The sequence below is a fragment of the Diospyros lotus genome, chromosome 9 (assembly GCF_014633365.1).
Source record: "Diospyros lotus cultivar Yz01 chromosome 9, ASM1463336v1, whole genome shotgun sequence".
In the NCBI taxonomy this organism is placed as follows: domain Eukaryota; kingdom Viridiplantae; phylum Streptophyta; class Magnoliopsida; order Ericales; family Ebenaceae; genus Diospyros; species Diospyros lotus.
This window is the reverse complement of record NC_068346.1, coordinates 37,403,513-37,420,297: the sequence shown is the minus strand read 5'-3', so window position 1 is coordinate 37,420,297 and position 16,785 is coordinate 37,403,513. Positions and strand designations below refer to the sequence as shown.

Here is a 16,785-nt window from a genome sequence, read left to right as displayed (position 1 = left end):
AGTATTTCACAACAAAACTAAGCACTTCAACATTAAATTATTTTTTCTCAGAGAAGTGCAGCAGAAAGGTGAAGTCAAGCTATTATATTGCAAAACAGAGGATCAGCTGGCTGATTTATTCACCAAGGCTCTACCTAAGGTTAAGTTTGAACAGCTAAGATCAAGATTGGGAGTGTGTTCAGCAACCGATGCAAGGAGGAGTGTTGTGAAAGAATGCCTCGGCAGCTGATAAGCTGCTGAAACAGGTTCAAATAGATAGCTTTCAAAGCTATCTCTTAGCTGGTTTGTTAGAGAAAATTTAGCAGATAAGTATTAATTTAAAACTCCTAAAGTTTAGCCTATGTTTTTGAATTATTTGATTAGTCTTAGCTGCAGTTTGTTTTGATAATTATCTCCTATAGTTGAGGAAGTATTTGAATAGATTGTTAGATAAGGATGACTTGTGTATTTAAACAATCTTTTGAACTCAATAAGTGAGAAAATCTTCTTCCGTTCCATGCTTTTAAGCTTCAGCTGAAATTCCTCTATCTTTTCCTTCTTCTTTGCTATCTGTTCTTAGCTCAATTATTTACAAAACCAACAGAACTCGTATACAAGCAGGAGTTGTTTTTTCTCATGGCACCAACCAACGAGTTGCACCAGGTTTCTATGCCTCAACCGGCTAATGATCTTCACTTCCGATGCATACAGCTTTATTCCGTGTTTTGACCTCTTTGCTATCCTTTTCACAGCAACATAGCAGTTCAATTCCCTCAAGAAGCCTTTGTAAACATCTCCGAGTCCTCCCTCCCCAAGCTTCTGTTCCTCTGCAAACTTACCCGTTGCCCTGGACAATTCATTATAAGAGAACTTCTTTGGCCCAGTACCTGCCTGAAAATCACTATCCATGGACAGTTCAACATCAAATTCATCCTTTGCTCTAGTTTTCTTCCAGAAGACAAAGACAGCTAAGGCGAACACAAGCACCAAAGCAGGCAGGCCTATACTCAGTCCCAGTACTACGGATCCCTTGTTTTTACTCTTGTCAGGAACAATCAAACTCGAGCTAAAACTCCATGATTTAACATGGTTTGTCTCAAAACATGATCCCGTTGAAGCTGAGAAACCGACTGCAACCCATTCTGGCAAGTAGTCCCGTAGATCAACCAAGAAATGAAGGGCTCCCTCGACCCTTGTGTTATTTACAAGATAAGGGGTGAAAAAAACACTCAGATTTTTCGAACTAGAATTGTAAGTAATCCAAGCCTCATTTGTTGCTCCACCGGTAATGTTGCTAAGCCACTCTTGAGTAACGTTCGAGTGGGTAGTGTTGATGTCGATGCCCACATGGGTTCTGGATGATGTCAGTGGATCTATTCCATTGAGATAGGTATCGAACTCCACAGCAACAAATGAGGTGATTGGTTTCCACGAGTGGTTGCTGATTTGATTCATAGGAAGGCCAATGGCTCCACCCGGATTGATATTATTGGGAACATCATTTATAGGTGCAAGAAAGAACGCCAGCCCATCTCCGTATCTGGAGCTCCCGTTTGAGTCAATCACAAATAAGAAATTGGTGCTGAAATCTGCCAAATTCCCAGAAGGCTTGTCCCAAAGATGAAGAGAGTCGACGTGAACGGCTCGGCCGGCTCTCTGTTCACGGTATATGCCCTGCTCGTCTGGGGTGACTTGGATGATGCCTTGGTCTGAGATGTTAGCATCTCCGTAGAGTTCAATTACATTTGAAATGATGACAAGCTGAGGCCCAATGCTGCTGCTGCTGCTAATATTACTAGTGAGATTGAATCTGAGCGCAGTTGCACAATAAGGGGCTGCAAGCAGACTGCAAACCGCGATTCTGCCCAGGACCAGGAGAAGGATCATATTAGATGGTGATGTCGGGAAGCTATTACAGACCACCCTCATATTTCTAATGATCTATCTCACCAACCAAAATTTTCTTCGAGTAGACAGCTAGCCAAGAGAAAAGGAAGCAGCAGATCAATAGCTGATCTGGGGAAGTTCTAAGAGTTGCAGACTCCCATCTCTCCAGGGATGATGATCAGTTCCTATTAGATGTAAATATATAGCTAGCTAGACCTTCACATTGTCCTGTGAGAGTATTCTTGCGATTGAAAGAACCGGAGCGTCTTTACCAAGTTTACTTATTAGAACAAGGAAAGGAAGAAAAACCCAGTCTTTACGGCGTTTACTTAGAAAAAGAAAAAAGAACGAAGAACTCAGTCTTTTCCGAGACCCAAGTTAATGTTGTTTGAGAATAACTGGAGAAGTTTAAAATTATGGTTTGACAAGTTACAAATGACTAGATGAATATGTTACCATATTATTTTAAATTATTCTTCTGTATTCGTCAACATTATATCTCTCATCTCATCGTTATATACAATGCAAAATCTTAGTTAGCGGGGAAGTTATGGTCTTGGTTTCAAGCCTCTAAAACCATGATATCAAACAAAGATATGAAACTGAAACTTTAGTTCCCACTGCAGGTATTCAAAATAGACAAATTAAACATAAACAAAGAGAGAGATAATTAAACACAATATGCAGGAATATATATATAAACATACATATATGCATACTATAAAGAAAAATGTAGCAAATACATTTTTTAGTATTGTACCAGATACTCTTGGAATCATAGTACTTTTGTATGCAAAAGTGATGCAGATGGAGAAGAAGCTGCAGAAGACGAGGTGATATTTGAAGAATCAGTTGTGTAACTAGAGCTTGGATACTGGATTTGGCTGCTCTGAGATACATTGGCGCCAGAGGAAAAAGAAACCAAACCGGGATTTAACGGAGAAGAATAATATGTTGCCACTGGCATTGTAGCCGGAAGGATGGGCAAGGGAGCTTCAAAATTAAGCACCTGAATGGCTTGCCTAATAGATGGCCGGCAATTGTGATCAGGGTGCGCGCACCAGAGCCCAACAATCATTAATCTTTCCATTTCTTGCAGGTCAAAATCTGTGCCAATCTTTTGATCCACTGCCTCTAGCAGTCGTCCTGTACCATAGAGGTCCCAAACCCACTGAACCAGTATCATCTGGCTTTCTGGGACCTTATTGTCAATGGCTTTTCTTCCACAAGCTATCTCCAGCGCTACAATTCCGAAGCTATAGATATCGGATTCCTTGCTAGCTTTGCCTGTAACTACATATTCCGGCGCCATATAACCCCTTGTGCCTGCCAAAACAATTGTGGTTTGTGATCCTTTATCATGGTCAACAAGCCTAGCTAATCCAAAATCACCAAGTTTGGCATTGAAATTGGAATCCAACATAACATTGCTTGACTTCACATCCCTATGGACCACACACTGTTCCCATTCTTCGTGGAGGTAGAGCAGTGCTGAGGCCAGGCCTTGAGCAATTTTATACCTTATTGGCCACGTCAACAAGGTTTTCTCTTTGAAGAGGTGGGAATCCAAGCTTCCATTTTCCAGGAACTCGTATACAAGCAGCAGTTGTTTTTTCTCATGGCACCAACCAACGAGTTGCACCAGATTTCTATGCCTCAACCGGCTAATGATCTTCACTTCTGATGCATACTCCTTTATTCCCTGCTTTGACCCCTTTGATATCCTCTTCACAGCAACATAAGAGTTCAGTTCCCTCAAGAAACCTCGGTAAACACCTCCAAATCCTCCCTCCCCAAGCTTATGTTCCTCTGAAAAGCTATCCGTTGACAAGAACAATTCATTATAAGAAAACTTCTTTGGCCCAGCACCTGCCTCAAAATCATTATCCATGGACAATTCAACAGCAAATTCATCAGCTTCCTTATTTTTTCTTCTTTTCTTCCAAAAGACAAAGCTAGCCAAGGCCAATACAACCACCAAAACAGGTAGGCCTACACTCAATCCCACCACCAGACCCTTCTTGTTGCTGGTACCTCCACCCTTCTCCGTAGGAGAAACTGCACTAGGCCCTGGGCTGGAAGCTGTCTTGTCAGGGACAACTAAACTCGAACTAAAATTCCACGATTTAACATTGTTTTTCTCAAAAAATGATCCTGTTGAAGCTGAGAAGCCGATTGCAACCTGTTCTGGCAAGTAGTCCCTAAGATCAACCAAAAAATTAAGACCTCTCTCGACCCTTGTGTTATTTACAGGAGAAGTACTGAAAACAACACTCAAATGTTTTGAACTGGAATTGTATGTAATCCAAGCCTCATTTGTTGCTCCACCGGTAATGTTGCTAAACCACTCTTGAGTAACATTTGACGTGAGAGAGTTGATGTTGATACCTACATGGGTTTTCGATCCTGTTACAGGATCCCATGGTGGATTGTAATATGTATCAAACTCCACAGCAAGAAATGGGCAGAGTGGTTGTATTGTATCAGGGTGGATTGGAAGGCCCATGGCTCCACCCGTAGTGATATTATTGGGACTATCAACAGTGGGGGCAAGAAAAAAGGCCAGCCCATCTGCATAGTCTGAGCTCCCACTTGAGTCGATCACAAACGCAAAATAGGTGCTGAAATCTGTCAAATTCCCAGAAGCTTTGTCCCATAGTTGAAGAGGCTCTTTGTAGACGGCTCGGCCGCCTCTCGATCTACGGTCTGTGCGGCGCTCGTCTGAGGTGACTTGAATCCCTTGATCTGAGATATAAGCATCTCCGTAGAGTGTTATATTGACGTTGAGATGTTGAGGCCCAATCCTGGTGAGATTGAAGCTCAGTGCATTGGCATGAGGGGCTTCTGCAAGAAGACAGCATAGGAAGAGAAAAGAAAGGAGAATACATACAGCTGGTCGGGGGGAGTTCCAAGAGTTGCAGTTGCAGACCCCCATATTAGATCATCCGAGGATTACTCTTAGAATTTGCAAGAAGGGATGCAGCTGAGTTCCTTGATTCCTCCCTCTGAGATGTAAATAGCTAGCCAAACACTGTTTGGGCCATATTGAGATTGAAAGAACAGGTCTTGGAGGACTGTTTCTACTGAAGAATCAAAGTCTTGGAGGACTTTAGTATTGTGGCCCATAGTAATTATATAATAACTCTTCTTTCATTTCTGTATTTTAACCTTGGTTGACTTTGACCAGGCATGACCACCGTTCCAAAGATAGTTTTATGTCATGAATACTGGGGCCGCGTAAGATTAGGTAGGGTTTTAAGCGATAATTATTTTAATAATTTATTATTAATATAAATAAATAATAAAAAATATTAAAAAATATTTTTTTATTTTTGAAGTTATAAAATTATTAATTAAATTTTTATATTCAATTTTAGAAAGAAAATCTTTTTTAATTGATAAATTACTTAATTTTTTTGTGTCATAATTAAATGTAAATAAGATTTTATTAATTTTAATTTTAAAAAACTTCTTTTTGTTAAAACTACATTAACAGAGATGCTTAATAGTATTCTATAAAATATTTATATATTAAAAATAATTATCTTTTTTATAGAATTTAATATCACAAGTAGTATTTTTATTTCTATGACTATAATTTCTTTTAAAATTAAAAGATCTAAAATATCAATATCAGAAACATGTCATATTTTAGAAATTTTTTCAGATTTAAATAATTTTTTTTTCAAATTATATAAATACTTTAACCAAATTGAGTGTTACATGGACAATAGATTCAGATCTATGAATAAATTAGATTTATTTGAATTTGAATTCAAATTAAACCTGTCATCTGAATATAATATATAAATTAAAATTTATTAAAAATTAGATATCTTATCTCATCTAGTATTCAAGGAGAGAAAATATATTATAATAAATTTAACTTATAAATATAACATAATAGTAGTTTGTCCAATTAACTCCAGATTTATTTATTAATTTAGATTGTTCATGGTTATTCACTTTTATTTTTAATTTTTATATTATTGTAAAATAGGTACGGCATCTTTTGTGTTAAACCAAATTAACATGAGAAATACATTATTTGATGCAGCTTTTACTAATGTAAGAAATATACTATTTTATACAATTTCCACTTAATTAAACCAAATTTTCCTTACTCGTCCACCCATTTAATTTTTGGAGGCCTTATCTTTTTTACAGGCACTTGGTATGGAGCTACGAGTTCGGTGTCAATTGGAAGGGGGCGAGTTTAACATCATTCAAAAGGGCAATAAGGTATGGAGCTACGGGGAACCTAAGGCCAAACTCAAGATGCTGGGGGCTAATGGCTACAAAATTGGATGGAGGGTAGGCCGCGTGGGAGCTCGGAGCAGGGACGTATACAAGGCAGTTTTTGGGGAGGCGAAACTCCCGAATGCAAGACGCCACGTCATGGTACTTGGCCTTAGATGGAAGTCTTTTGAAGACCTCGCGTCCCGAACTCCCCTCAGCGACCTGATTTTGATCCTCCAGGTCAGCTTCAGAAGAAGTCACTGTAACGATCTCCTGAGATTGCGAGATTGCACCATCGAAGTTTTGGCCCTCCATCACGAAACAGTCTTCGGAGTTCGAGGTATCGTTTTCTCCTATGATATGATTGCAACGCTTTTGAGCTGAATTCTCGCGGATGTGGTCGGACATCTACAAAGGAAGAGAAAGAACAGTCAGGTCGCAAATCGCGAACCAGACCTCAAGAATCTAGAAAAACCCTAAAAACATCCCCTAAATCTTTCAGGCCGAGCGCTTTGCAACGGGGTGCCGCCTAAGGCGGAGAGGCTGCAACCGCGAGCCCGGTATCTCATAAGAAACTAATCCTAAGGTCATTGCGCCCGAAAGCGCGGTAGATGCCAGACCAACCAAATTGTGTCGTCTCCCCGGAAAACGGAAACGACACCGACGAAGTTGGCAAAACCAGACAAACCACCGACGACCAATCGACGACGGACGACCTCACAAGAGGAAGAAGAAAAGAAAGAAGATAGTCATAGCAAACTTACCAAACATTGAAGCCTGTCGTCTGTACGGAGACTCGTATCAAGCACCGAGCGGAGACGGTTGGCGTCTGAGAGAAAAGCAATAATGGAAAGCTCAAGAGAAGAAGGAAAAAAGCTTAAAGAGGTTTCAAAAATAGCGTGAAAGAAGGAAAGGGGGTACACCCCCTACTATTTATACCAATGGAACAATCGATCCTAGCCATTAGATCAACGAGCGACTTATCACATGCTCCACATCCAGCGGCCGCACGACAGCTTGTGGGTCCCACGAGCGTAATCATGCGCAGAAATGGGGGAAAGTGCGCATTAAATGCGCTGTCGACAAGACGTGCTGCGTGGAACGACGAAATTTAAAGCAATTGGGCAGGAGCCGGAGGGTTAATAGCTGGCACGCGTCGGCCCCAGTGCGAAGATCGCACCGCAAGCTGGGGGGGCTTATGTTATACACTATTCCAGCATCACCCCTTTATGGGCCAGGCTCAGTCCAATGGGCCGGCCCAATCACCCAGAGTTAGGAAGATCCCAACGACCTCGTCAAATGAAATCCATACACCACCGAACCCCGTAAAGCAAGCACCTTACGAGCTCCTGATAAAATCCCTGGCGATCTCTCAACGATCGACTAACGGGTTCGCTATAAAACCCTCAGTTCGCTATACTACCCAGGTCGCTGGCCTAAAACCATCAGCTCGCATAAGTGGTAAAGTGCTGAGAAGTCAGAGGTAGGGACTATTCACTTTACCTGCAGCTGCCCATGCCCCTTGTAATGATGATCCCACTCCCGATTTTGTGTAGACGATAAGGGCTGTTTGTCCTCCATTATACACTCATTATATTTCTTTATGTTATCTAAATTGTAAAAGCCCCTCAGTATAAATAAGAATAATAGATATCATGAGGGGTAGGGAGAGAGACAAGGAGAATAATCAGATACCGTCATTCTGAGAGAATAATCAGAGTGCGGTCGTGGAGTAGGCGTCGTTCTGGCCGAACCACGTAAAAATTCCGGTGTTGACTCACGTTTGGAATTTGGGGTTCTTTTCTTCTTCTTGGTATTTTGGATTTACTCACCGCGGCCTAAAACGAATCACGGTCGGCTGAAATTGAATGTCGACACATTAGAACCGCCAAGCTAAAGATGTTAATATATCTAAAAATAAACTAGATTTAACGACTACATTTTTGTAGATTTAGTTTTTAATTTTCAGCCAGATTTAAACAAAAAAAAACACACACTGCTCGTCGCCGTCGGCCACCACAACCAACATTTTCTAACGATCCAAGGCCACTACTCGACTCCCTTACCCCCTTCATCTAACATACCCAAAAATCAATAAGATCCAACGGTCAAAACTCCGTAGATCTAAACTTAAAATTTTGGTCAAACCGAATAGCGCATATATACATAAACATCTCACGAATTTATACTAAAAGTAAAGCTAATAAAATTAAAAAGCTTACCTTGTTGTAGATCGGGATTGATTTTACGACGATAATGTGATTGGATTCAAGATCCAACAATCAAATTTTGCAAAATAGGTGATTTACAGAGCTTTCATAGAAGAGATAGAGAATGAGGAAAACAAATGAGACAGATAAAGAAGAAAAAGAAGACATGTAGGTGAGTGAAACTCAAAGACATGTGGACAAGTGAAATTTGGAGACATAATGGAGAGAAACACAAAGATGCCCTCCAATTGTTAAAAAATATACAACTCACATCCCAGCTACTAATTATTAATTGTGATAATAATTTAAAATTAATTTTTTTATAAAGTAATATTAAATCAATTGAATTAAATTAAATTGAGTTTGGATTTAAAAAAAAAGATAAAAAAATAGCGTTTTAGATTTAATGCCAAATGATTTGCAAGAGAGACACACACAAGTATTTATATAAATGTAGAATGATTATTGATATAAGCTTGAAAATTAAAAATTGATTAAATGGCACACAATGCCATGTCAGAGACTTTAGATTCCATTGGTGCTATTCGAAGGCTATGAGCATGGGCGGGCTAAGGGAGAGAGAGGGAGGGACACGGGTCCCAAAAATTAAAAAAAAAAAATTGGGCATGGGTGGGGTGGGGTAGGGTAATATTGATATTAGAAAAAAAATTTAAAAAAATTAAATTATATATATAATAACATTTTTTTAAAAAAAGCAGGGTGGGCAAGTGAGGGGTGAGGTGCTACTGATAATTAGAAAAGATTTAAAATAAATTAAATTATATATATAATAACATTTTTCAAAAAAGCAGGGTTGTCCACCATTGGCTGGGCGTAGCTCCGCCCCTGCCTGCCTTCAGGGAACTCTTGCAGTTATCGATTATGTCGATTCCGAGCTCAGAATCACCGGCTTAGGACCTCCCAGTGCTGTCCCTTGTGGACCTTCAATGCACTTCAAAGAATATCTGGTCGAATCCGAGGGGGAAATCTTCTTGCTGGTGTTATTTATCTCAAGGAAATCTATTAACGTGGTAGACAGCGTGGAGTGGAGGTTCATGGGCTTGACCTCGTGGGTGAAGATGGAAGGACTTGGGGGCAGGACATTGTTTATGGGGACTAATTGTTGCATGCCAGTGAGTGCTAGCAAGCGGGGATGTAGGAAAAATTGTTTTATTTTACTCGCTACTGGGCGGAGTCACGTGAAGTTCAGTGGGGGCAATTAAATTGTTTTATTTTACTCGCTACTAGGCGGAGTCACGTGAAGTTCAGTGGGGGCAATTAAATTGTTTTATTTTACTCACGGGCAGAGGCCGTTCTCTATGGGCCAGATTTTTTTAAAATTTTATTTCTTTATAATAATTTATTATTAAAAATAAAAAATATATATTATATTTTACTACTAAAAATAAAAAAAAGTAAATATTGAAGAAAATAAGTATATAATGGCCAGTAATAACCATCACAATATTTTTTACAATTTGTTCATAATTTTAATTTTTTACAATGATGATGCAAATACAGGTAAGTATTGAAAAAAAATTTGAAGTAAAGAAAGTAAGTATGGAAGAAATTTATATTGAGAAAAATAAACAAATTAACAAAATAAGTATTAAGTAAATTGATGTTGCACAACTTCTTATAGATTCCGGATTAAAAACTACAATAATGAATTATAATATTAACTTTTGAGATTAAATTAGAAGAGCCTACTTGCAATGAAGTATGTGTAAGTCTTGAAATCAAGACAATTCATTTCAATTTGATTCAATGAATTTATTGATTGATTGGAATATAATATAAACAAAGATGTCATATTTTGTTTATATTGTTATCTGTCGACGTTTGATTTCGGTCGACCGTGATTCGTTTTGGGCCGCGGTGAGTCAATCCAAAAATATCGAGAAGGAAGGAAGAAAACCCCTCCCCCCAAAGTTCCAAGCGTGTACACCAGAATCTTTTACGTGGTTCGGCCAGAACGATGCCTAGTCCACGGTCGCCATCTGATTATTCTCCCAGAGTAGCGGTATTTGATTATATTTTTCTTGTCCTCCTTGCCCCTCATGGTCTCTTTCATTTCCATTTATCTTGAGGGGCTTTTAAAATCTAGATAATATATAAAAATACAGTGTTTGTATAATGGGGGACAAACAGTTCTTACCGCCTTCGTAAGACCAGGAGTGAGATCCTCATTACGAGGGGCATGGGCTGTTACAGATAAAGTGATCGGATCCTACCTCTGACTTCTCAGCAGCTTTGCCGCTCATGCGAGCTGGAGGTTTTAGGCGAGCGACCTGGATGGTCCAGCGATCTGGAGGATATTTCAGGAGCTCGTTAGTCGATTGCTCCGAGCTCATTGGGGGATTACAGGGAGCTCGCCATATGCTCGCTTTACGAGTTCCGGATCTTTGGTGGAGGCTGGACCTTCCTTGACGAGGTCGTCCGGGCCTTCTTGGCCTTGGGTGATTGGGCCGGTCTATCGGACCGAGTCTGGCCCATGCGGGGTGATGCGGGAAATACATATAACATAAGCCCCCCAGTTCGCGGCACGATCTTCGTGCTGGGAACTGACGCGTGCCAGCTGTTCTTCCATCCCTCCGACTTCTGTCCAATCACCTTAAGTCTCGTCGTTCCACGCAGCACGCTTTGTCGGCAGCGCATTTAATGCGCGCCCCCTCCCCATTTCTGCGCATGATTACACTCGTGGGACCCACAAGCTATTGTGCGGCCGCTGGATGCGAAGCATGTGATAAGTCGTCATTCGATCCGACGGTTGGGATGGACCAGGCCGTCAGTATAAATAATGGGGAGTGTCCACCCGCTTCTTCTTTCACGCTATTTTGAAACTCCCTCAAACCTTTGCCTCCCTGCTTTCTCTTTCCTCTCTCGAGGCCTCCGTTATCGCCGTGCTTTCAGACATCTGCCGTTCTCGTCCGGTGCTTGGTACGAGTCCCCATTCAGTCGTCAAGCGCAGCTTTTAGGTAAGTTTGTCGTGACTTTCTTCTTCTTCTTGTGAGGCAGTCCACCGTTGGTTAGCCGTCGGTGGTTTCTCTGGCTTTGTCGATCGATGTCGTTCTCATTTTTGGAGAAATGGCACGATTCGGTTTGTCGTTTGCTGGGCCTTTGGGTCCAATGACCTTAGGATTAGCTTTTCATGGAACACCGGGCTTGCGGCTGCAGCCCCTCCGCCCTAGGCGGTACCCCTTTTGCGAAGCGCTCGACCTGGAAGACCTAGGGGACGTTTTAGGGTTTTTCTTCTAGTTTCTTGAGGTCTGGTTCACGACTTGCGACCTGACTGTTCTCTCTTTTCCTTTGTAGATGTCCGACCAACACCGTGGAAATTCAGGTCAAAAGCGCTGCAATTATATCGTAGGAGAAAACGACACTTCGAGCTCCGAAGATTGTCTCATTATGGAGGGCCAAAATCTTGGGGGTGCGAGCTCGGGGTGCAGGGAGGTCGCCGTCCCGACCTCTCGGGAAACCGAGCTGAAGGTTCAAGATCAGATCGCTGGTGGGAGTGCTGATCTTGCGGTCTTCGAGAGATTCTCGTCCAAGGCCAAGCTTCACGAGGTGATGACTTGTGCTCAGGAGTTTCGTCTCCCCAGGACCTGCCGAATATACATCCCTGCATCGAGCTCCCATGCAGCCTACCCGCCAGCCAATTTCATAGCTATTAGCCCCCAACACCTCGAGTCTGGCTTTAGGTTCCCAATAGCCCCGTACCTTATCGCCCTCTTGAACGACGTCAAGCTCGCCCCCTTCCAACTAACACCGAATTCGTATGCCCAACTTACTTCTTTGGCCGTTTTATTCCTTATAAACAAACTTCCTCTCCCTTCGCCAAAACTGATAAGATTTTTATTTTCTTTCAAAAATGCCAAGGACGGGCTGTATTACCTGGCGGCTCGTCCTTCTCCGTACAAGGCCGCCCTTCTTCAGGGTAAAGCAAAGGGGAAGTCCAACGTGGGCGATTACAAGTCCAGTTGGTTCTTCGTGTCTTGCCTTTCCCTTTCTCTACTTAGGAATTTTAGCTTCGCACTAACCCCTGGTAAGAGAATATGAGCTCTCATAAATCTTTCCTTTGTTCCGAGAGTGCTTGTTTTAACTTGCTCATGCTTTGATGCAGATTTTGGGGGGAAGAAACCGATTTTATCGGCCGAGGAGACTGATATCCTTGGCAAACTTGTGGCTGCGGAGTCGAGCTCGGAGATTCTTGAACTTTCGGACGAGCTACTTCGCGAATACGAGCTCGCCCCTCCTCTTGGCACCGAGACTATCGAGGGAGATCATTTCAGGGACTTGGGTGCGGAGATTCTCCCTTCCGGCTTACAGCTCGCTGAGACGAACAGTTCAAGAGGGGAAGCCGACCAAGACGATAATATGGTTGATCTCGAGCTCCTCCAACCGAAGCGTCATAGGGCGAGGTCGAGCACTACGTCCTCCATAACTCCAAGCTATAGCTCGCGGGATGGCAGGTCGGAGCAGCCGCAGCCGCAATCACGCCCTCAGCAGCAGCAAACCCAACAGTCGCGGGGGGGGGCAGTAGGAGCAGCGGCAAAGAACACTGCCCCGTCAGCCCCAACAGTCAAAGCAAACTCATCTGCAGCTGGGGCATCGGCCCCCTGCCTCCCGAGACCATGGTTCGAGTGGAGCCCGTGGGAAGGAGGTCGCAGTGGAGGTTCGAGACGCTCCTGCTGCCAGCTCGAAACGGAGATCGGACCAGCTGCAACAGGGGGAGGATATCAGGGCCAAACGGGTCAGGGTCCGTGAGAAGGAGCTGGCCGTGGAGGCCCTGCCAGGAGGGGTCTTTGTTGGTCCCCTCCTGGATTCCGTGCCCGACTTCCTGGGTCCGAACTCGAAGCCCCTCGACGACCCGAAGTTAAAGGGAATCCCCCTTTGTGATTTTGTCGCCCGTTACAGCCTGGTGGTAAGTAGGAATTCTTCGTACCTCGGTTTCTTAGCCTACTTTTTTAATGAGCTAACATTTCTTCTTTTGCAGACTTCTCTTGCTGCCGTGAAGCTCCGAGCTCAGTACAAAGATTTTGAGGAGCAGCTTCAGTCGGTGAGCATGTCCCATCAGGCCGAAATAGAGAAGCTTGAGGACGAGAAGAACGCCCAAAAGGCCGAAATAACGAAGCTCTCGGACGAGAAGAAAGATCTCCAGGTCGAGCTCCTTGCCACTCAAAAGGAGGTGGAGGGTTGCTTGACGCGTCTGAGGATGGAGATCCAGAAGAATAAAGATCTCGACGAGGAGCTTCGCAGGTCGAAGAACATGTGGGAGCAAGCCAACTCCGGGCTCACCGGCGAGCTAAATGGAGCGAAGGCGGAGTTGCGGAGGGCTGAGGAGCGACTCAAATCAACCGAGGCAGAGCTTAGGGCGGCGAAGGAGGAGCGGACACGGGCGGATGATCGTGCCGTCCGATGCGAGGAGCTTGCCAAGAGGACCATTGATGATATAAGGGCGGAGGTCGGAGAGCGGATGGACGCGGCGTGTAGGGAGACCAGATCCGACACCTGCTCGGCATTTCTGTACACCCTTTGGGTGAACCATCCTGAGATGGATTTCTCCTTCTTTGGTGCGCAGGCTGTCGAGGAGGTGACTCGGTATACTGCCGAGGCCGCGGAGGATGCTGATGATGCCAGTCCCCTTGACTCGTTTTTGGTCGCAACGCAAGCTCCTCAGGTCGGGGGCGAGCTATCCGGGATCGCCGCGGCTCAGCCTGGTGAGACTGCCAAGGAGCCTCTGTGGAGGTTGCCGAGGTTTGCCCAGCCGGGACTGTCGAGGTCGATCTCCAGCCGACCTTACCTACTGAAGCTCGCCCTGTCGAGGTTGATCCTGCAGAACCGAATGCCCCTCTTAGTTAGGATTCCCACATGTATTTTTTTTTTTTTTTTTTTGTAATGTGAGCTTCATCTAATAATAAAAATTGGCATTTTGTGCACGTTGCCTCAGATTTCTTCGCGAATTCAAGTTAACTCTGACGAGGTTTTGGCATGACGATTCTTGAATCATGACTTGAAAGTAACTTCTTCATGGTATAACTTGAAAATTTCTTCAACAAAGCTCCCGTATTTTTGAAAGGTTCACTGATAAGGAACTTTTGAGTATGTAACTTGATAATAAACTGTTCGAACATAGGTCCAGGTAGATCCGGAGTTTTATCAGCTCGTAGACTAACGCTCTTTAACTAGCTCGTTGATGATAGTTGTAATAATCAGCGCGAACACTCATACTTAGGCAATTTCCAGGAAACCCCGTTCGGCATATTTTGACGAAATAACGAGAGCCTTCCCGAGATATATGTAAAGTCGGATGGCCTTGTGATCTTGTCTAACATGTGGTGGCTGAGAAGCTCGTTATAGGGCGTGTGCCTGATAGGTCGCGAATGCTTTATTTTTAGCCAAGTTAAGACGGACCTCAGCTGATAGGGTCCAATACGCAAAGTTTGCTAGGGTATGAGATTATGCCATGGCCTCGGCCGGCATGTTGAGGCTTTAATAAGTTTTCAATAAATTGGGAGCGAACACTCAGGTAGGTCGCAGACCATGGCTTTAAGCCAAGATAGGAGGACCCCAGCTAGTGAAAGCGCAGCCTGTACCACAAAGTTATATGTTCAGGCGGGTCATAGAGTGACCCCAGCTAACACACCATGGCTTGTTATTTCGTTTGACTTGTACGGCCGGGATATGTGTCCAGGTAGGTCGCGTTACGGCCTCAGCTAACACCCAGTGGCTTCTACAAGTTTTATTTGAACTAAGAGGGAATACCCAAATAGGTCACAGACCATGGCTTTAAGCCAAGATAAAAGGACCTCGGCTAGGGAAACCCAAGCTCGGGGTTACTTGTGGAAGTGGTTGCTTAGTAGGTTCCAAACCATGACATAAAGTCAAGATGATTGGTTCTCAGCTCGCAAACCATGGCTTCTCGACCCCTCGTTACGGGGGCATTCAATCGAATACCAATAAGAATAAAGTGCAATGAAAGTTCATAAATTCTGACCAGAATCATGAAAGTCATTCGTAATGAAAAAGACGGAGCATAGGTAAGAACGATTACATTTATCTGAAATAAGGACGAAGGTGTTCTGCGTTCCAAGCTCGTGGGAGAGGGAGACCGTCCATGTTTGCCAGATGATATGCTCCGTTATTCAAATTTTCTTTGATGATAAATGGACCTTCCCAGTTAGGACCTAAGGTGCCATCGCTTGCTGCCCGTGCTCCTGGCAGTACTAGGCGTAGTACCGGATCTCCGACGTTGTAACGTCGGATTCGGACCTTCCTGTTATAGTATCGTGCCACTCTTTGTTGATAAATGGCGATCCTCACGCGAGCTACATCTCTTGATTCCTCGAGCAGGTCCAGATTAGCCGCCAGTAGCTCGTTATTGCGATCTTAGCTGAAGGTGGCCCTTCGGTGGCTGGCCACTTTATTCTCAGCGGGGATCATAGCCTCCGACCCATACGCCATTGAGAATGGGGTTTCTCCAGTGCTGCTTCGGGCTGTTGTCCGATAGGTCCATAGCACTGTTTGCAGTTTATCCACCCAGGCCCCCTTTCTAGCCTCAAGCTTTGTCTTCAGGGTCTGCTTGATTATTTTGTTGACTGCTTCGACCTGCCCATTGGCCTGGGGGTGATCAATGGCGGTGAAACTCTTTTGAATCCCCATTGACTCGCAGAATTGGATGAATTGCTCGCTGGTGAATTGGGTTCCGTTGTCCATTACTATTTGCTGTGGCACTCCGAATCTGCAGATTATGTTATCCCATGTAAAAGCTTGTGTCTTCGCACTGGTGATCTGTGCGAGCTCTTTGGCCTCTGCCCATTTGGTGAAGTAGTCAACTGCCACTATGGCATGTTTGCATCCTCCGCGAGCCGTGGGCAGCGGCCCGATTAGATCCATGCCCCAAATGGCAAAGGGCCAAGGGCTGCTCATCTGCTGCAGGTAAGCCGGCGGAGCTCGCGGAACCTTGGCGAACCTTTGGCACTTCTCGCATTTCTTGACCGTCTCTATGGCATCTTGCTTCACGGTGGGCCAATAAAACCCTTGTCGGAGGGCCTTTTGTGCCAGAGAGAGTGCCCCTGCATGATTACCGCAGTGGCCTGCATGAATTTCTTCTAGCACAGACTGGCAATCGGTGCCGTCAATGCACCTCAGGAGTGGGGCTGAGAATCCCCTCTTGTACAGTCTTTCATCGTAGATGCAATATCGGGCGGCTTGAGCTCGCAGGCGACGTGCTTCCAGCTTGTCTTCCGGTAGTTTCCCGTCTTGCAGATACTCCAAGATGGGGGTCATCCATGAGTTTTGGGGTACCGTGATCAGTAGCGTTTCATCTCGTTGTTCTGTGCTCGGGGTGGCCAAAAAATTGACAGGTATGTCCCCCAAGAATTCTGCGTCCCGGGCAGTTGCTAGGCGAGCCAGAGCGTCCGCATGAGAGTTCTGGGAACGGGGGATTTGATGCATTTCATATTTTTCG

The 16,785-nt window shown here is 44.0% G+C and overlaps 2 protein-coding genes across 4 annotated transcripts in view; both read right to left on the bottom strand.

The window, feature by feature from the left end:
- The window catches only part of LOC127809662 (L-type lectin-domain containing receptor kinase IX.1-like), a 165,530-nt gene extending 160,573 nt beyond the window's left edge, over positions 1 to 4,957 (bottom strand). The window contains exon 1 of the mRNA XM_052348643.1: positions 3,853 to 4,957. Coding sequence (XP_052204603.1) covers positions 3,853 to 4,801 — 949 coding nt within the window. The 5' untranslated portion in view covers positions 4,802 to 4,957. The remainder of the gene's footprint in view (positions 1 to 3,852) is intronic.
- The window catches only part of LOC127809665 (L-type lectin-domain containing receptor kinase IX.1-like), a 41,581-nt gene continuing 26,107 nt past the window's right edge, over positions 1,312 to 16,785 (bottom strand). Inside the window, exon 3 of one of the 3 annotated variants that reach the window (XM_052348646.1) lies at positions 1,312 to 1,840. In XM_052348646.1, coding sequence (XP_052204606.1) covers positions 1,775 to 1,840 — 66 coding nt within the window. In that variant the 3' untranslated portion in view covers positions 1,312 to 1,774. Of the gene's footprint in view, positions 1,841 to 2,510; positions 2,876 to 16,785 lie in introns of those variants that run through there. The other 2 variants (XM_052348647.1, XM_052348648.1) reach the window with 2 other exon arrangements.